At 37.9% G+C, this 22,030-nt stretch overlaps 1 protein-coding gene across 1 annotated transcript in view; it reads left to right on the top strand.

The window, feature by feature from the left end:
* The window catches only part of DGLUCY (D-glutamate cyclase), a 133,373-nt gene that overhangs the window by 108,402 nt on the left and 2,941 nt on the right, over positions 1-22,030 (top strand). The window contains 2 exon segments of the mRNA XM_051977411.1: positions 1,448-1,567; positions 2,994-3,148. Of these exon segments, the coding sequence (XP_051833371.1) occupies positions 1,448-1,567; positions 2,994-3,148 (275 nt within the window).

The raw sequence follows: 22,030 nt of genomic DNA, 5'->3' as shown, positions 1-22,030 counted from the left end.
GAAATAGAGGGCAGCATTCCCTTCTCATAATTGCTTCTTCCTCTCCAGCACCTGGCCTCCTGAGCTGGAGGACATTTGTGTTTCCAGGGTTGGGTAAGGTGATTGGCACCTAGCATGGTGGCTAAGTAATCAAGTGTGGTGTGGGAGGAGACGGCTAAGTGGCATCATAGCCACAGAGCACCTGCCCCAGACTCACCCTCCTGAGGTCAAATCTGGCCTCAGACACTCACTAGCTGTGTGATCCTGAGCAGGTCATTTAACCCTGTTTGCCTCAGTTTGCTTATCTGCAAAATGAGTTGGAAAAAGGAAATGGCAAGCCAGTCTTTGCCGAGAAAACCCTAAATGGGCTCCTGAAAAGTTAGATGTAACTTAAACAACTGAAGAACAACAACAAAAGTGGCCTAGAAGAGAGCTCTACAATTGAATTTAGGAGACATGAGTCTGAATTCTTTCATTATTCGACATGTGACCTTGTAAAGGTTTCCTCTCTATAAGAACAAAAAAGCATCATGGTGTAGTACCAATGATTGGTTCACAACCCCTTTGTGGGTCCATAACAATGATCCAAGGGCTCCATGCTAAAGTGCTAGGCAAGCATCAGCTTCTGTAAAAATTGATTATTGATTTATTGACAATATAATATAATATTGCTAATACCTGGGTTACCTAATTTTCAGGATTATTGTGAGGAAAATGCTTTGGTGCTAAGCAAGCGCTTTACAATTTTTATCTCATTTGACACTTACAATGACTCATGTTCGTAGGTATTATTCTTATTTTATAGATAAGGAAACTGAGGCAAATAGGGATTAAGGACTTGCCTAGTATCACATTGCTAGTAAATGTCTGAAGTCAAATTTGAACTCAGAGCTTCTTGATTCCAGGCCCAGCACCCTACCCATTGCACCAAAACAACTGCCAGCATTTGTGTAGTGCTATAAGATTTGCACAGTACTTTACAAATATTATTCATTTTATTCCCACAATGGCACTGGGAAGTAAATGCTGTTATTACCCCCATTCTATAATTGGGACAGACAAAGGTTAAATTATTTGCCCAGAATCACACAGTGATTAATAAATATCTGAGGCAAGATTTGAGAGTCCAGACCCAGTGTGCAATTCATTAGATCACTTAGCTGAAAAGACTGGGATTTAAAGGGATCACTCAATCAACAAGCCTTTGAACATCAGTGAAGGAAACAATATATATTCAAGTAGAGATAAAAGACTGAATCTGTGGTTTCAGTGATATGAGAAACTCCCAGAAAAAGAAACTACCAATGTAGTTTCTTCTATCTCTGGGTCACTTAAGCTTCTCCCAAATACCTCATTTACCACAACTGACAGGCATAATATTATTGTTTTTATTTTTTTATATAAGAAATGACCTTCCTTCTTTCTCTCATGAAACTGATCTGCTTATCCATTTCCCCTTCTAATGTAGGTATTGGTGATGGAGGGAATGAACTTGGCATGGGAAAAGTCAAAACATCTGTGAAGAAGTACATCAAGAATGGGGATGTCATAGCTTGTGATGTGGAAGCTGATTTTGCTGTCATAGCTGGTAAGATGCCCACAGAGTCAGTTAATAAGCATTCATTAAGCACCTACTCTGTACCAGGCATTGGGCTAAATGCTAGGGATATTAAGACAAGCAGTCCCTTCCCTCAAAGAGCTTATAATTTTAATGAGAGAAACAATGTTAAAAAATACATAAAAACAAATTATATAAACAGTCAACTAGTAAACATTTGAAGCACCCACTATGTTTCAGGAACTATGTTAAATGCTAGGAATATAAAGCATGCAAAAGATAATCCCTGCCCTTGAGGAGCTTATAATCTAATGAATAATTGCAAAAAAATGTACAAATTATATAATCAATCAATCAATCATCAAGCTTTTATTAAATACCTACTGTTGTGCCCAGTCACTGTGCTAAGCACCAAAAATCCAAAAAAGGTAAAAGAATATATAGGATAAATGAGAAGCAATTTAGCAATGAGAAAGCACTAGAATCAAGAGGAGTTAAGGAAGGCTTCCTATAGGATGTGGATTTTTATTTGGAATTTAAAGGAAGCTGGGAAGTCAATAGTCTAAGTAGAGGAGAGAGGGCATTCCAGGCCTCCCTGGAGAAAGGGGAAAAGCAAAGAAAATTTCCTGAGCTGAGAGAAGAAGCATCTTGGGTTCAGTTTTGCTTTGTTCTTTGTCAAGGAAATCATTTAAGTGACTTGCCTGGGTCATACAGCTAGTTAGTGTCAAGTATCTGAGGCTTGATTTGAATTCAGGTTCTCCTGATTCCAGGGCCAGTGCACTACCCACTGCACCACCCAACTACCTCAAGTTTGTTCATAGAACAGCCAGAAATCCAGTGTCACTGGATGAAAGAATGAGGTACAATGGTTTACCTTAATGATTATATCATATAATAGTTCAAATTTTATATAATTATTATATAATAATAAATACATTTAATAGACTATTTTATTAATTGAATAAATTAAATCTATAATTATGTTGTTTTAATGTAATATTATATATACCAATAATTTTGTGCTATATGTAATATAATTTTTATTATAATATGATCATATATAACTGCTATATATAATTATTTAATGATATATTCACATTTATATAAAGCTTCATGATTTAAAAGCGCTGACTCCTGTACTCCTAACACTCCTCTAAGATAGATAATATAGATCTATTATCCTATTTTACAGAAGAAGGGCTGCAGGGTGAGAAGGGTGAAATGATTTGTCCAATTTAACCCAATTAGTAAGTGAATGAGTTAGTTCACAAAATCTTTTGTCATCAAGTTTAAAGTTAGTCAAAAGGGATGTTGTGAAATCCCTCCTGGAGCTCAGTAACAAAATTGAACCTCTTCTTTCTGGATGGTTTAGGGTGATTCTTCCTAAAGACAAGGAAATGAAACAAGCCTTCTAGTTTTTTTGGTGCTGTAATTTAGCATGTGTTTTCTGTTTCAGGTGTTTCTAATTGGGGAGGCTATGCTCTGGCCTGTGCACTGTATTTACTGAATATGAACAACATACATGGGCGCTACCTACAGAAAGCTGTTGGGTTATCCACCACCTCATCAAAAGCACCAGCCTGGGCTCAGGCTCTCCCATCTGTCATAAAGGTAATGGACTACCTAATGCTTATATGGAGGGGAAGGATGGAAAAGTTCTTTTTCATTTAGTTCACCTCTCTAATAATACAGATTATAATCCTTCCATGCAGATCCAAACTTGGAGACTTTTGAATATGACCTTTCATAAAATTACCACATGGGGTCCCCTCAACTTGCCTTAATCCAATTCTCTTGATATCCCAAGGATATCATGGCAGATTCTGGCTGTTCATTTTGTCATCCCTCTCGTTCTGAGCCTATCTCCTCTTCCTGCTCCTAAATTTCCAGTTAGTTTTTAGTCCTGTTCCTCTTTGAGATTTCTGTTCACAGCCACCATATATATTCCCCTCCATCACCTTGTGGATATTTCCTTACAATTCTTTGTATAATAGAATATTGGCATTGAAAAAAAATGAACCTTTGTTTCCAAAGTGAAGCTTAGGATCATTAAAGATACTTGGCAATTTCCTGAAGACAATTAATTCTGATTTTCTCCTCATTCAACTCTGGGTCCAATACAATGTTCATAGGCACTGTTTGCACACATTCCAAATACTCATAATCTCTACACTATGTATAATGAAAAGCTTAATGAAATCAAAACCATGGGGGAATAAGATGAGGCATATATTATCATCCTATCTGCTACTGGAATTGTCCCAAAGAACCTTTCAGTGAATTTATAGAAGATGAACTTACATCATAATACTTTTATTAAATTACAAAAAGCAATTATTTTATCTACCTATGCAATATAGTCTCCAGAACATTGAATGTAAAAGAATAATAGCAGAATGTCAGAATTGCTTTTGTCTGAGCACCATTGAAAAGATGAAAATGACATTATTAATAATAACAATAATTCACTGATCCATGATCTCACTGTTGGGAGTATTCTCTGTATTGATACAAATAGCAGTCCATCCATATCTTTTCAATCTGGGTGATTTTTGTCCCTGTCCTTTGATAAATCATCTATATTGGAGCCACCCATATAATCTGGAAATATTCTTTTATGCCTTTTGATGGTATGTATTAAAACTGTGGAATGAAAACTAACATAAAAAATAATGAAAGGTGAACACAAAACAAGCCTTAAGATGTGTAGAGATGAGGAGAAGTAGGTGACAGTAAGTTCTTCGGCAAAGAAGATAAAGGAGAGAACAGTGTAAGCTAGCTTCATAAGGGAAAGTTTTAGAAACGTTTGAGCTGAGTCTTAAAAGATGAACAAAAGAGAAGAGAGAGGGGCATTTCTACCAGGAGCAGAAATCCAAAACCAAATTTCAAAGTAGAAATTGTAAAGAGTATAGGCTAGGGAGGCACTTATGTAACTACACAGAATGGACAGAAGAGTTAGGAGAACATGGTAGAGGGTTTGTTGTGAAGATTTTGTTTAAAGGAATGATGGGACAAATTATAGAAAACCTGGAAATGAGGAGTTTTAACTTGATTTGATGAAAAAGAAAGAGAGCTATTGCGGGTTTTTAAGCAAAGGGGATACTATCACGAGTTGATCTCTTCTTTTCTTAACCACTATAGACAGTGTTTAGAGGGTATCATTGTGTTATTGGCATTATACATTAGGAGGAATATTGACCAATTGGCACATATGCAAAGCAGGGCTTGGAAGTCAAGTTATATGATAAATGGGAGAGGAAATGAGGAATGGAGAAGTAAAGACATTGGAGGACTAGAAAAGTTGTCTTCAAGTATTGCCATTTGGAAACAGGAGTATTATTACTAATATTCATAAAAATTAAATTTATTGTTAATGATAGTGATAACTGGCAATTATATGACACTTTAAGATTTATGAAGCATTTTATGTATATTATCTCATTTGAGCCCCATAACAATCCTGTGAAGTAGGTACTATTTTTTATCCTTGTTTTACAGATGAGGAAGCTGAGGCTGAGAGAGTTTAAATAACTTGCCCAGAATCACAAATATAAGTAAGAATCTGACTGTTGGGCAGCTAGGTGGATAGAGCAGAGGGCCTAGAGTAGGAAAATCTGAGTTAAAATTCAGTCTCACTTAGTGGTTGTGTGACTCTGGGTGAAAGTTCAGAATAAAATCTATCAATCATTATTTGATTGATTGATAGATGTGTCTACTACTTAGACTCAAGATGGCAAAGTAAAGCAGCAAAAGTTTGCTTGAGTTCTCTCCCAAACCTCTCCAAATACCTTTGAATAATGGCTCTAAACAATTTTTAGAGTTTCAGGACCCACAGAAAGATGGAATTGAACAATTTTCCAGTGAAGATAATTTAGAAGGTCAGCAGGAAATGCTGGTGGAAGGGCAGCACAACCCTGGCCCCAGCAAATCATGAGCAGATCTTGGAAGCTACTGAATTGGCAAAGGCAGCTACAGCAGTTCTTGGAGGTCTCAGCTCACAGACAGTAAGGATTGAACAGCTGAACAGAAGAGGTCTCTTTATTGTCACTGAAGCAGGACTCTGTTGCTTTACTCATATAGAGATTCAGGATACAGGATCATAGTTCTAGGGCAGAAAAGAATGCTTGTAAGTCATTCGCAGAATAGAGTTTGGTCCAATGGAGCAGTAAACACACTTCTTGGATCACACTACCTTGGAAGGACTAAAAACTTACAAGTCTAGAAGGGTCTCTGAAAACAGCTGCACAAATTCCCTGAAGCTTGGTACAGTACACTCTCCACTCAAGAAACAGAGCCCTACTTTAACAGATTGGAGAAATGAGCAAACAACAGAAAAAAATTCTGATGATAGATGGGGACAAGGAAGGTGAAAATATACACTCAGAACAAGATAACAAAGCCAAAGCTCCTACATCCAAAAATCCCAGAAAAATAAAAATTGGTCTCAGGACATGGAAGATCTCAAAAGGGATTCTGAAAATCAGGTAAAAGGTAGACAAAAATTGGGAAGAGAAATGAGCATGATGCAAAAGAAAGGACAAAAAACTAATGAGAAAAATCTCTTAAAAAGGAAAATAATTCCTTAAAAATTAGATTTGAGCAAATGGAAGCTAATGGCTTTATGAGAAATCACACAATAAAAGAAAAACAAAAGAATGAAAAATACAAAAACAATGTGATATATTTCATTGGAAAAACAGCTGAGTTGGAAAATAGATCCAGGAGAGATAATTTAGAAATTAGTGGTATATCTGAAAGCCATGATCAGAAAAAGAATCTAGCTATCATCTTTCAAGAAATTATCAAGGAAAACTATTCATTACAGATATTCTAGAATCAATGGGTAAAATAGAAATTGTAAAAATTCATCAATTAACTCCTGAAAGAGATTCCAAGATGAAAACTCCCAGGAAAATTGTAGTCAAATTCTGAAACTCCCGGGTCAAGGATAAAATATTGCAAGCATACAGAAAAGAAAGAATTCAAATATAGTGGAGCCATTGTCACAAGATTTAGCAGCTTCTACATTAAAGGATTGGAGGGCTTAGAATATTTTATTCCAGACAGCAGTGGATCTAAAATTACAATCAAGAATATCTGCCCTGCAAAAATGAGTATAATCCTTCAAGAGAAAAGGTAAAAAATTCAAGCATTTGTGAAAGCTGAATAGAAAATTTGACTTTCAAATACAAGTCTCAAAAGAAACATAAGGGGTTAATCAAGAATGGGAAATCATAAAGGATTTAATAAGATTAATTTGTTTATATTCCTCATGGGAGGAAGATATTTGTAACTCATAACTTTCTCATTAGTAGGGTGATAAGAAGAAATATACATAGAGGATGACTTTGATGGGATGTACTTTGAGGAATATACTGAGAGAAAGAAAAAGAAAAAGGTAGAATGGCATAAATTATTTGCCATATAAAAGGCAAGAAAAAGCTTTTACAGTTGAGAGGAAGCAGGGGAAGGGAGGGAGGGAGTGAAGCTTACTCTCATCATTATTGGTTCAAAGATGAAATGGAAAGTTCAGTATGGATATATCTTACCCTGCAGGAAAGTAGGAGAGAAAGGGGATACAAGGGCAGGGAGAGTTATAGAAAAAAGGTTATATTGGGGGAAGGAGAGATTGGAAGCAATACACTTTTGAGGAAGGATAGGATGAAAAGAGAGGGAGAATAGAATTAAATGGATGAAAATTCAGTTAGCATAATAATTATGATAAGAATTTTGAAGCAAGTTTCTCTGATGATATAATACCAGAGAAACTGAAGGAAGATAGAGATTAGAGAGTATTTAATAATTTATTTGAAAGGTAGAGATTTACTGGGATCAAATGGATCCATGGTTTGGTTCTAGGTCTGAATGAGACTATCGTCTCCAAGAATCCAAAAGCCAATGTGAGTTCTCAGTGACATATACATTTGGCTCAGATACAGGGGGTAAACAAGGCAGTGGCGGAGTCAGAGTGCTAAGAACAGGAACAGGACTCTGACAGGGTGGGAGGAGGCACCGGACATTCTGGGATTGGGAGAGGCATTCTGATAAGTAGGGAAGTGCTGGAGTCATGATGTCTAAGATAGAAGGTCTTTTATCCTTATCAAATATTCTAATGATTAGGAGGGAGGGATAGTGTTGCAGGATTGACCAGAACAATTAGGAACTGAGGCAGGACAATTTAGGGAAAGGGAGTCAGGATAATTAGGGAAACTGAGTCAGAATAATAAAAGAGAACTGTGGTACAACATGAAAGTCTAATCTCTCAGGTGTATAAGAGAACTGAGTCAAATTCATATATATATACATATATATATATATGCCATTCCCAATTGATCAAAAGATAATTTATGCCCAAAGAGCTATAAAATTATATGTATTCTTTGATCTAACAATATTGCTACCAGTGATATATCCCAAAAGATTTTTTTTAAGAGGAAAAAGACCTATATATGCAAAAATATTTATAGCAGCTCTTTTCTCAGGGCAAAGAGGTAGAAATTGAGGAGATACTCATCAATTGGGGAATGTCTAAATAAATTGTGGTATGTGACTATGATGGAATACTATCGTTCTATAAGAAATGATGAGCAGAGTGCTCTCAGAAAAACTTGGAAAATCCTCCATGAACTCAAGCAAAGTGAAATATACTATTTACAAAAGGATGATCAATTGTGAATGACTTTGCTATTCTTATTAAAACGATGATCCACAACTATTCTGAAGGATTTATTATGAAAAATGCTATTCATACCCAGAGAAAGAACTAATTGTATTTGAATATAGATTGAAGCATACTTTTTTTTAAACTTTATTTCTTAAGGGTTTTTTTTGGGGGGGGTGGTGGAGAATCTATGTTTTCTATTGCAATATGACTTGTATGAAAATATTTGCATACCTTCACATGATTTTTTCTTTTCCAAGATGAACATAATGTTACATGTGTCACTAAGCTAATAGCTATTTTGCAAGTTTTTCAGCTTGTATTAACCAACTAGTAAACATCTTGAATTAAAGAAATGGTATACAATCCCTAGTTACTGTTTTGTCAATGTTGCATCTGACTCTTTGTGACCCCATTTGGAGTTTTCTCTGCAAAGACACTGGAGCAGTTTGCCATTTCCTTCTCTAGCTCATTTTATAGATGAGGAAACTGAGGCAAACAAGATTAAGTGACTTTGTCCAGGATCACATAGCTAATAAGTTTTGAAAGCCATATTTGAACTCAGGTCCTCCAGATTCCAGGCCATCTACCTATTTACAAAGTTCCTAGTAGGAAGTCAATTTGGAGACTATCCTCAAAGGTGAAATCTATTTTTGAATATAGATAGGATCATAAGATTGAAAATACAGTGGGAATTTAGAGACCATCTAGGTTGCTTAGGCCAGGGATTCTTAATGTTTTAGCCCCTTTCTTTTCACTTTTTTCATGCCAGGAACCCTTTTGGCAGTCTAGTGAAACTTTTATGTATGATTCTGGGAAAGTCACTTAACCATATTTGCTCAATTTCCACATCTGTTAAAAAAAAAAAAAAGATAATCTAGCATCTTTGCCAAGAAAAACCCAAATAGGGACACAAAGAGTCAGACAGGAGTGAAATGACTAAACAACATGATCTCCTTTTTTAAAAAATATGTAATGAAAGGAAATGGTAAATTTCACTTAGAGATTAATGAAAATATTTTTTCCCAAGTTCACTGACCTTCTGAAATTTACCTACACATGGTTCCATGGATCCCAAGTTAAGAACTCACATATATCAAATGATCTCTCTTTTTTCTTATAACTCTTTTTATTTATTTAATATATCAAATGATCTCTCTTTTTTTGTATAACTCTTTTTATTTATTTAATATTGTTCCCCCAGTTACATTTAAAACAATATTTTACATTTGTTTTTAAATTTTTTGAGTTTCAGACTTTTGCCCTTGTCCCACCCCCAACCTCATTAAGAAACCACATGTGAAATTACTCAGAACATTTCCATAAAAATCATGTTATGAAAGAAAACAGCTCTCTCACTCTAAAAAACAAAAAAAAAAAAAATCCTCAAGAAAAAGAGAAAAAAAGAAAGAGAGAGTATACTTCAATCTGTATTCAGACACAATCAGTTCCTTCTCTGAGTATGGTAAGTCCTTCATAGTAGTTGTGGATCATTGTACTGCTGAGAATAGAAAAGGCATTTACAACCGATGATCTCTAATTCTAAAGAGAAGGACACTGAGATTAAGAGAGACAATGTGGCCTGGCCAGGACCACATAGGGAGTAAGAGTAAGAACTGGAATTCTTACCCAAATTCTGTGGCTCCAAATTTAGTGTAATCTTGCCACTCTACTTCAAACTTCCTGGCTGTGGGGAGTTGGGGTGGGGAAGTGTTTGGGGCTTTCTTGAATATGATTTCTGACTCACAGAAGAAAGAATTAATCAGAGCAAGGAAATACCCTAGTCTGATTTCAACCAGTCAAGGATGGAAAATTCACCATTATGGTTTTCCATCCGATCCTCTAGCTCCCTGCTTTTCTCTTTGTACAGAAATGGGTTTCCCCTTCTGTTTTGGGAAATTATGTGTTATTGTTCATGAATGTTTTCAGATTCAGATTTTTTTGATATTATCTAGCTGGGACCCCTAGGAAGAGGCGAAAAGGAGGGAAGTATAAAGGAAAGGAGTTGATCTTTGAAGTGATGTATGGAATATCAAAGAAAATCTGGGGAAGTTGGTGGGCATAAGGAATGTCAGTCACCTCTATTCTGCAAATAAACTAAGAACTGAGGGTCAAGAGGGGGGAAAAAGAACTTTGTAGGTATGTCAGAAAGGAGCTTGATCTTTAAAAGAAGAAGCAATCAAGCTTCTGATTTTACAATCAGGAGCTGATAATAACTAGGGAAGTGTATTGCTTACTAAGAAATCACAAATAAAACTTTATTGTTATTCTTGAGCCATTTCAGTCGTGTCCAACTTTTCTTGGCAAAGATCCTAGAGTGGTTTTCCATTTCGTTCTCCAGTCCATTTTACAGAAACGGGATTAAGTAACTTGCTCAGGTCACTAAATGTCTGAGGCCAGACTTGATGCGTCTTCCTAATTCCAAGCCTACTGCTCTATCCACCCACAAATGAGATTTGGCTGAAATAAAACAGAAAACATTGAACTTTACTAAAATATAGAACTAGGCTTACGGTCTGGTTAAGGTCAGAAGAACAGAGAGAAGTCAACAATTCTAGTCAACAAACATTTATTAAGCAGCTATCACGGGCCAGGTGATGTGCTAAACACTGGTTGTTCTTTGTTCTCAGAGGACCAAAATGGCATCCCCATAATGGAGTGAAGGTTTAGTGTCTGACTGGCTGTTCAGACCAATCTGAGCTGGGAAGGCTCTACCACAGGGGACGAATAGCATGTGTGAACATTTGAAGGAAAGATGTCTAAATCTGCACACTCCTCATTTCTTTTGAGCCACCACAATTCTGTTTCACAGCTCTTTCTTTGATGCTGGCCCACCATGTTGGACAGCCCGGTGCCAGCGTCTCCCATGGCTCACAGCTAATTCCCAAGTTACTGGACACTGGGCTCTGTTTTCAAGTTAAATTGCCAACTATTCAAATTCTATTGCAGAGAGCACAACTCTGAGGAGCTGGCCACATTATTCAAATGCCAAATGTACATTTGCCTAAAAGACTATTTTTACCAAAAACTGGTACAAAGCAGGCACATGGTTGTCAGAAGAAGCTAAATACTAGAGATAGAAGGGAGACAAAAATATCTATGGGGAAGATGACATGCAAAAAATCCATATACAAACAGGATACATATACACACACACACACACACACACAATATACAAGATATATTTGAACTAGAATCTCAGAGCAAAGGCACTAAGATTAAGGAAGACTGGAAAAGGGTTCTTTTTAAAAGTTGGACTTTCACTAAGACTTAAATGAAACTAAGTAAGTCAGGGAAGCCAAGAGAAAGAGTTCAGGTATGGAGGAAAATCATTGAATATGTAAAGTTGAGAGATCACGTTTTGGCTAAACAATAGCAAAAAGGCCAGTATCGCTGGATGAAATGTTCTCTCTAAAATATAATGTTCTCTATTGAGATTTTCTTGGGGTTTCTGTGAGCAGCCTTCGTTTCAGCTCAGTAATCACCAGGAGAACAGCCAGATATTAAAGTCCAAATCCTTTATTGTCTCTTTCCAAGTCTTGTTTCCTTTTCTGGGCCCGGTTAGCTTTCTTATAGTCCAGATCCTTTATTATCTCCTTTCTGGCTGAGCAGTTTTCTGGAGAGCCTTTCAGTCTGGCGTTAGTCTTAGCGGGGGAAATGCAGGAGTCCAGGCCAGCCACCAGGAAAATCCATTGAACTGAATTTCTCCCCTTGGTTCTGAGAGCTTAAACTTCTGCCGTCAGTCCTTTGCCTTTCCTCCGAATGTTTGTGAATCTCCCTGGCTGAGGCTTCTAGCTTATATACTCCACACTTAGTATACACCAATCATTATATCACTAGGAAACCATTATTTGTTGTAGGATTAAATCAATGCTAAACTAGATTTAATCATTGTCTACTCAATTCCACTTAGTACCTTGTTTCAAGTTCTGGCCCATAACATCTCCTTGTAGGATTAAATCAATCATACCGAACCATGCTAAATTAGATAACTATTGTCTCCCATCAATTCCACTGACTTAGTATCTTGTAAGAATCCTTTGTTTCAAGTTCAGAGTTCTGGCCCATAACAACTGGATCACAGAGTATATGGAGGGGAGTAAAATATAAGGAAAATCAATTCAACAAGTATGTAGCAAGTGTCTACTATGTGTAAAACACTATGCTAAACATTTGGGGAGAAATAGCTTAATTAAAAATTACTATGTCCAATGATCCTAGAATTTATAGTCTGGGAGGGGGATAAAACATCAACACAGGTTACTATAGTAAAAAATATTACATAATAGATGCATTGATGAAGTGAATCTTCTATTCTATAGAATTCTATATAATTGAATCAATTCAATTCAAAGGAATTTCTAATGACAATTGGATCGGGCTCAGGTTTGCTCTCTTCCATAAAGTTTCTCCAGGAGTGTTTGAATTAGTCTTGCTTTTAAGTGCTTTCTTAGATTGACCAAGTCAATTTTGTTTTTTAAAGCTTCAGGGAAGAATTGGACCAGTTTAAAATTTCCTAATTATAAGTAAAAACTCTCTGGGAGTCAGATAAAAAATTATTTTCATATCCCAAAGACCATGGATCCTACAGAGAGAAAAGGCAGTACAGTCTTGGACTAGAGGATCATCTAGTTAACAAGTATATAGCCCTATTTATTTTGTTTTGTTTCCCTTCTTTAGAAAAGTAAGCTCATTAAGGGCAGGATCTTTCATTTATGTTGGCCTTCCTTTTTATCTCTGTGCAATTAACACAGTGCCTGGAATACAGTAGGTACTTTAAAAATGCTTGTGGGATGACTGCTTCTTAATAGAGGTGCTGACCTGGGGAACCAAGCATGAGATCTCAAAGCAGCACCTAGGAGGAATTGAGTGTCCCTTCCTGACCTGGCATCAATGCCCACACAGGTCTACTTCAGGGTAGGAGATGAGGTTTTCTCTAAATGACTGAAGATGAAGGAACGAAAGCAGAGGATACTGTTGAGAGGCTCCTTATTGTGCCAGACCTTGCTCTTTGGTCAGTGATTAAGGCTAGTGTCAGGAAACTGCACTCTGTGACTTTGATCATTTCTTTAGTGGACACTTAAGTATCCACCAAAGCCTGACACAGAGGATTCAATCAATTCAATTCAAAGGAATTTCTAATGACAATTGGATCGGGCTCGGGTTTGCTCTCTTCCATGAAGTTTCTCCAGGAGTGTTTGAATTAGTCTTGCTTTTAAGTGCTTTCTTAGAAGTATTTAGTTCTCTTTACAAACAATCTAATAAATGTTTGAACATGAAACATATTTATTGTAAAGGATATAAAGAAGTAATGGGTTTTATACCCAAGTCCTATTAACAACAGAACAGGTATTTTTCCTCCTCCCCTCCACCATCTCAACAAAAACAAGTTATAACTAATAGAAGAAATCTTAGCACTGGAAACTTAAGGGAAGGCAGGACCAGTTTATTTCCTGTACTCAAACAGTTGACATTTCCTAGTTATGTATGTGACTCTGGACAAGTCACTCCAATTGTCTCACCTAATAAATGAATAAATAATCCACTGTCAAGAGTCATTGAATATTGGCGCTGGCTACACATCTAATTCAACTCTCTCACTTTTATAGAGTGAACTGAGGCCCAAATAAGTCATGTCTCCTGAGTTCAGAGTACCATAGAGAATTATCATTGTTGTTAATAATTGTTTCTGATTCTTTATGACCCTATTTGGAGGTTTTTTTGGGCAAAGAGACTGGGATGATTTTCCATGTTCTTCTCCAGCTCGTTTTTCAGATAAGGAAATTGAGGCAAGCAGGGTAAAGTGACTTCTCCAGTGTCTAAGGCTATATTTGAAGTCAGGTCCTCCTGCCTCCAGGCCCATCACTCTATCCATCGTGCTACCTACTGAGCAAAAGTGACAGACTCAAACCTTTCCTTTTCCTGCATCACGTTTCATTTTCTTTTTCCTGAGGCAATTGGGGTTAAGTGACTTGCTCAGGGTCACACAGCTAGGAAGTGTTAAGTGGCTGAGGGCAGATTTGAACTCAGGTCCTCCTGACTTCAGGGCTGATGCTCTATCCACTGCCCTACCTAGCTGCCCCATCATGCTTTATTCTCAAATGACAAACACACAATGTGTTTTCAGATGTATACTTGTAAAAATTCCTCATTTGAAAGGTTCTTTTTAAAAGTGATCCATAATTTGTGAAATCAAACACTCCTGGAGAAACTTCATGGAAGAGAGCAAACCCGAGCCCGATCCAATTGTCATTAGAAATTCCTTTGAATTGAATTGATTGAATCCTCTGTGTCAGGCTTTGGTGGATACTTAAGTGTCCACTAAAGAAATGATCAAAGTTACAGCGTGCAGTTTCCTGACACTAGCCTTAATCACTGACCAAAGAGCAAGGTCTGGCACAATAAGGAGCCATGGTACAATAAATAAGAGAATTAGGAAAACCTAAGTTCAAATCTGGCCTCAGATATTTGCTAGCTGTGTGATCCTGGGCAAGTCACTTAACTCTGTAAAATGAACTGGAGAAAGAAATGACAAAGTACTCTAGTACCTTTGCAAAAAAAAAAAAAAAATCCCCCCCCCAAAATCGAAGAATCTGAAACAATTAAAAGACAAGTAAAAAAAACCTCACTTTTGTGTTATTGACCCAGGGTAAAAAAGAATTTTTAGCTCTCTGTTGAGATAGAATGGGACCGAGAGGATTCGAGTTATCATCTGGTCTCTAGCAGCCACATCAAAGGAGAGGAAATAGCCAGATTGATTCCAGAGCCTGGAAACTTTCAGTCAAGCAGAAACCCAGAGAAGATTGGGGTCCTGCTCGAGCTAGACCCCTGCACCTTTGTAATGAATAAAACATGGGAGTTTACCTGGTGCAAACCATGTAGAAGGAGGGCTGCCTGGAGAGACTTACATGAGCTGATGCTAAGTGAAGTGAGTAGAACCAAGAGAACATTGTAAAAAGTAATAGCAAGATTATGCAGTGATCAGTTCTGATGGACGTGGCTCTTTTCAATTCCAATAGACTCATGCTGATGAGAACCATCTGCATCCAGAGAGGAGACTGTGGGGATTAAGTGTGGATCACAACATAGTATTTTCACTTTTTTGTTGTTTTTTGCTTGAATTTTGTTTTCTTTTTCATTTTCTTTCTCTTTTTTGATCTGATTTTTCTTATACAAAATGATAAATGTATCTGCAGGGGCAGATAGTTGGCACAGTGGGTAGAGTACCAGCCCTGAAGTCAGGAGGACCTGAGTTCAAACTGACCTCAGACACTTAATACTTCCTAGCTGTGTGACCCTGAGCAAGTCACTTAACCCCAATTGCCTCAGCCAAAAAAAGAAAAGAAAAGAAAAAAAAAAGAAAGAAAGAAATAGGTATAGCAGAATTGTACTTGTTTATCATACATTTGATTATTTACTGTCTAGAGGAGGAGGTAGGGGGAAGGAAGGGAGAAAAATTTGGAATACAAAGTTTTGCAAAGGTGAATGTTGAAATCTATCTTCGCATGTATTTTGAAAATAAACTATTATTTAAAAAAGGAATGAGTCCTGGGCTTAGAATGAAAAGACCTGGCTTTGACTCTCTGCCGTGTCACGAAGGGGATGGGCTCGATGGCCTCTTCTGCCTTTATTGCCCTACGATCAGGCACCTACAGGTACAGACTCTGGCCCTGCTCTCCAGATATTCATCTGATTATTGATCTTCCCCTGGCTCTCCACTGCCCGCCCAACAAAGTACAAACTTTCCCTCTGTCTGGCTCTCACCTACCATTCTAGAGCCTCGTCGCCTCTTCTTGACTTTACACACTACACAGCCGTTCATCCCCCCATCTTTCACAGCCTGTTGGACAGTGGATTTCAGAATGGACAATGGTGTCCCAGGGTGAGGTCCTGACTTGCACCTGCCTTGGATATCAGTCAGGGAGAATTGCACAAGCTCATAGACTCTCTCTTCCTAAATCATCCAAGTCCAGGGGCAAGACAAGAGTCAAGGTGACAGGGGATGGCCTGGCATTGGGTGGATGGTCTTGCTCTAAGTGCTCAGCCACCTTCGTGGCCATTGGAACAAATTGTTCTCGGCTGTCCATTCACCAGGGCATGTTTTCCTGTGCTTGGGGTGGATGTCTTGCTAACTCATCAGCAGATTTGAGACCTGCTTGTTACCCTCCACTTGGTTTAGGAACCTGAGGGGGTATCTGGTCTAACTTCCATCTAAACAGAAATCTCTTTTATAACATTTGTGACAAGAGATTCCTTAGTCTCCAACTTGAGAACCTTCTGGAAAAAGTAGAATCTGGGGACCGATAACCCAGGAACTCCTGAGTGACCCCCTCCTCCCACTTATGGAGAGTGATAACTAATAAGTTTCCCCTTATATTGAATTTGAATTTGTCCTTCTGAAATTTCATGTCCAGTGTTGAGTCTTCTTCTCCTTCAGTCAATTCCCACGTTTGTCTCTAGGTTTACCCTCTTAATGAGGTTCTTTCTTTTGTTTTTATAAAAGCTTTTTTATTTTCAAAACATATGCATAGACAATTTTCAACATTTACTCTTGCAAAACCTTGTGTCCCAAATATTTTTCTCCACCCCTTTCCTCAACTCCATTCCCTAAATGGCAAGTAATCTAATAAATGTTAAACATGCGCAATTCTTCTATACATATTTCCACAATTATCATGTTGCACAAGAAAAATCAGATCAAAAAGAAAAAATGAGAAAGAAAACAAAATGCAAGCAAACAACAAAAAGTGAAAATGCTCTGTTGTGTGTGATCCACACTCAGTTCCCACAGTTCTCTCTCTGGGTGCGGATGGCTCTCTTCATCACAAGACCATTGCAACTGCTCTGAATCATCTCATTGTTGAAGAGAGCCCCGTCCATCAGAAATGATCATCATGTAATCTTACTATTTCTATGTACAATGTTCTCCTGGTTCTACTCACACTCAACAAATGATGTTCTTTCTTGAAAATGAAGATGCTGGGGGCAGCTACGTAGTGCAGTGGATAGAGTACCAGCACAGAAGTCAGGAGGACCTGAGTTCAAATTTGACCTCAGACACTTAACACTTCCTAGCTGTGTGACCCTGAGCAAGTCACTTAACCCCAACTGTCTCAGGAAAAAAGAAAAAAAAAGAAATTGAAGATGCTTAACTTATTTTTGCTCCCACTCTATGCCTGTTTCTCACCTTCCCAGATTCCTGAGTAGTGTCCATGGGTGAAGCCTGTGTGTGTATGTTGGGGGTGGGGCAGATAGTTTGCCCACTGAAGTCTGGAGAGGAGGTCTCTTACGCGCCATCCACCTCCCATCTGCATCATACCCCCAAACCTTGCTGCTTGCAGGCTATTCCTGGTCTCTGCAAAGGAGTCACTGCAAAGGGATGGGGGGACGAGGAGGGAGAAGATTTGTTACAAGTTTCAGAGGGGAAAAAGGCTATTTGGAAGCCTAACTTTCTATAAACAACCTGGAACATTTCATGAACTTCCCTCATCTCAACCCATTAGTTTAAAAAAAAAAAAAAAAACCCGGGAAGGACGGCAAGGCGCTGTTTGTAACATTGATGAAGGGCCTTCCCTTCCTGCCCTGCCCCCTCCCCACCAGTTGCAGCTGAGGGGAGCACTTTGGCCAGACTCCCAGCCAACATTTACTGACTGCACCCCGCACCTGGCACATTCTGACAGAGACAATTCTGCTATGCGGGAATAAGACTATCTAGATAAAAGTGTATTTACAGGAAGGCTGGATGCTCCCAAATAGAGCCACATCACCCCCACTCCCCAGCCCAGCCATCACTTTGATCAGTATCTGTACCAAGACAGAACTACTCCCAGCTGTGAGACCTCAGTAAAGTCATTTCCCCGCTCCATGTCCCAGTTTCTAGTTTTGTCAACTATGAAGAGACTTGGGTGTGTTCTCCGTTAGCAAGGATTTATTGAACACCACCATGTGCCAAGTACTGTGCGAAACGCTGGAGATAGGAAGGTAAAGACAGTCCCTTTCCCCAGAGAGTCCACTACCTAACGATGGGAGACAACAAGCAACAGAGAGAAGGCACAGAATTCAGGGGCCTAGGAAAGGCTTCCTGAGTGACTCCTAAGCTTATTTCCATCCCCAGCTCTCCATGTTGTAAAAGTCCATTTCAGCTTTAACATTGTATGTACTAATGTCCATGTCCTGAGGTCCCTTCCATGTTTAACTGAGAGGCAGCTGCTAAGAAAACTAGATTTTAAGTTAGATGACTTGGGTTCAAATCCCACCTCTTCTATTTAATACCTGGGTAATTTTAAGTAATTAGCTACACTCTTTTAGTCTCGGTTTTCTCATCTGTGAAACACAGGAGTTAGACAATCTCTGTGTTACCTTATTTGATCCCTAAGTTTTCTGAAACTGTGATCTTAGAAATAATTTGCATTTCAACTATTTATGGTGAATCATTAAGCTACCAATTGTTCCTTGAGAACTCCATGGCACATCATGGGCTATTTCAGGGCCATGTCGGATGTGTCCCACAAAGGAAGGCAAAGAATTGGTAAGGAATTTGCTCTGTTGTTACAAAAGAGTTTTCTAATTAAAAAAAAAAAAGTGACGCAATTGAAAATAAAGGGTAGAAATTAAAACAATGAACAGGAAACAGATTTTAGCCAAGTCCCCAACTGTGGGAAGTAGCTGAGATGGTCAGGGTACCACATCCTTTGAAAGTTTCACAGAAACAATAATAGAGACTCATCATGGACCTCCTTGAGCCAACTTTCTCATGCAATGGTCACGAAAAACTAATGAAAAGCCAGAGGCTTAGTTGGTTGTGAGTTGGAGACAATTCAGCAAATAATTGTCTTCTGAGTTCAGTATACTATAGGGCACTGTTGTTCAGCCATCTTAGTCGTGATTGATTCTTTGTGACCCCATTTGGGATTTTCTTGGCAAAGACAGTGGAGCATTTGCCATTTCTTTCTCCAGCTCATCTTATAGATGAGCACTGAGGCAAATAGAATTATATGACTTGTCCAGGGTCAAACAGTAAGTGTTTGGGGACAGATTTGAATTCAGGAAGATGGGTCATCCTGATTCCAGACCAGGCACCCTACTTTAGGGAAAAAAACTTTAGACAAGACCTCATGGAATATATAATCTGGGAGGGGAAAAGACACCTCCATTGGTAATTAAAAAAAGAAAATAATATATGATTGTTATCTTAGAAAGGTGCAAAACAGTGTGCTATATAGGTATGATGATTTTCATGGAAGGTTCCTGAAGATCATTTTAGAATTTTATTCTATAGGTTTGTAGATTTACAGATGAGAAAACTAAGGCACATGGAAGTCATTTATCTCATTCAATGTCACACAGATAGTAAGCATCAGAGGCAAGATTTGAACTTACTAGAGAACCAGTTTTCTTTGACTTCTAAAGAGTAAAAAGGAATTTAAAAAAGTAAGGGGATAGGAGATGTGAGAGTATGTCATATATGTGGAACAACTTGGGCAAAAGTGCAGAGATCAGAAATTACAAGAGACTGAGTAGTTTAGGTGGCTAGACTATGGCAAACATCAGAGGAGATAAGGAGAATGATAGATATAGAGGTAGAATAAGATTTATTAGAGGTGCTGTGTTGAAAATTAGTTTGAGAGCCTGGATACCAGGTTTGAGTCCTGATTGTGCTTTTTACTAATTATGTGATCAAGGATAAGTCATTTTAATTCTCTGTTCTGGTTATCTCATCCACCAAGTGAATCTGAACAATTATTTCTCTTTTTTTAATAGCATTTTATTTTTCCAAATACACATAAAGATAGTTCTCAACATTCACCTTTGCAAAACCTTGTGTTCTAAATCTTTTTGCCTCTCTCCCTTCGTTCCCCCTCCCCAAGACAGCAATCAATTAGATATAGGTTAAACATGCATAATTCTTTTAAACATTTCCATATTTGTCATGCTGCTCAAGAAAAATCAGACCAAAAGGGAAAAAAACAAGCAAACACCAACAAAAAGATGAAAACACTATGCTTTGATCTACATTCAACTCCATAGTTCTCTCTCTGGATACAGATGGCTCTTTCCATCACAAGTCTATTGGCTTTGACCTACATCACCTCATTGTTGAAAAGAGCCAAGTCTATCAGAGTTGTTCATCATTTAACCTTATTGTTGCCATGTATAATGATCTCCTGGTTCTGCTCATTTCACTCAGCATCAGTTCATGTAAGTCTCTACGGGCTTTTCTGAAATCAGCCAGCTCATTATCTGAACCAATTATTTCCTAGACTTGAGAAAGTCATTTTATAAGCTTTTAAATGCTTTATACAAGCTTCCCATGCCACCTCTCTCCTACCATAAGACCCTGGATTTAGGACTGATCAGGATTGTGAAGCCATCTAGTCTACCTCCTCATTTAAAAATGAAGAAACTTTAAAAAAAAACACGAAGAAATTAGGGCCAGAGAGGGTAAAGGTCCAGAGTCATTCATTTGCAAGTGATAGAACTGGGATTTGAATCTACAACTTTTTAGTATAAGACTCCTCCTATTTGAGTGAGAAAATAAAGGCATCTCTTAAATGAGAGAAAGTGAAGTGAAAAGAACCAGGAGAATAATTTTCATGACAGTCACAATCATGTGGCTAGTGTAGAAGGGATTTTTAGAAAACTTCTGAACTCTCATCAAAGTGGTTACCAAAGTAATCATGACTTCAGAAGATAGATGATGACAAAACACGCCTCCTACTTTATCAGAAAATGATAAAGCATAGTACAAAAGGAGATATACATTTTCAGAGATTATCAATATGTTGATTAATTTTGCTCAACTATATTTATATATACATAAACTTAAGTATATTTATAAATACATATATCAATGATTGACTTATTATGCATTATAATAATATTATTCTATTAGGGTGGGTGTCATTAGGAAATGACACTGTGGTTAAAAATGAACATCAAAAAAACTTTAAAAAAAAGAAAATGACACCATCTATCACAAGCTCCCTTTTCTCCCCTTTTTTATATCTTAGAATCCCTTAACATTATCCTTCATTCCCTCCTTTTTTTAGTCTAATCTTTGATTAATATGTGGTTCTTCTTAACACGGGAGCATCTCTGTGGGTACCTTTGTTCCTATACCACTCTTTTTTATATCCTGTCCTCATAATTACCTTCATTTCTTCACCTCTCATTTAGTTTTCAACCTCCTCCTCTTGTCTTCCAAACTCATTACTGAACTGAAACCGTTCTCTCCTAAGTTACCAGTGAGCTCTTAATTGCCAGAATTTTTTTTGAGTCCTCATCTTTCTTGACACCTCTGAAAAATCTGATGCCATTTATGACTACCCCTTTGTCCTGAATACTCTCTCCTCCCTGGGTTTTCATTACTCTCTTGGTTTTTTCCCCCTTCCCTCCTTGTTTCTTTGTTGGCTCATTATCTGTGTTCTACCCTCCCCAGCCATGGGTGTTCCCCAAGGCTCTCTCCTGGGTGGGCTTTCTCTTTACCACCTCTAGCTCAGTGACCTCACTAATTCTCATCTCTATGCAGATGTATCTTAGATCTACATATCCAGCTCCATTCTTTGTCCTGCATCACATATTCCTAACTGTAAAGTCCTGTACATATCTCAAACTCACCATGCCCAAAACAGAACTCACCATCTGTCCTCTCAGAACCATTCTAATTTGCCTATTTTCTGCCATAACCCTAGCAATAATGTCCAACTTTGCATTTTCCCTCAATCCCCATATCCAATAACTGTCAAACCTTATCATTTTCCCCACCATAACCACTTTCCCAATTGTCATTTCTTCTCTATTCATGTATATCACTACAGTCACCAACTTTGTTC

This window comes from Antechinus flavipes, chromosome 2, assembly GCF_016432865.1.
Source record: "Antechinus flavipes isolate AdamAnt ecotype Samford, QLD, Australia chromosome 2, AdamAnt_v2, whole genome shotgun sequence".
In the NCBI taxonomy this organism is placed as follows: domain Eukaryota; kingdom Metazoa; phylum Chordata; class Mammalia; order Dasyuromorphia; family Dasyuridae; genus Antechinus; species Antechinus flavipes.
The sequence above is the reverse complement of the archived record's forward strand: the minus strand, read 5'-3'. Positions and strand labels throughout refer to the sequence as shown.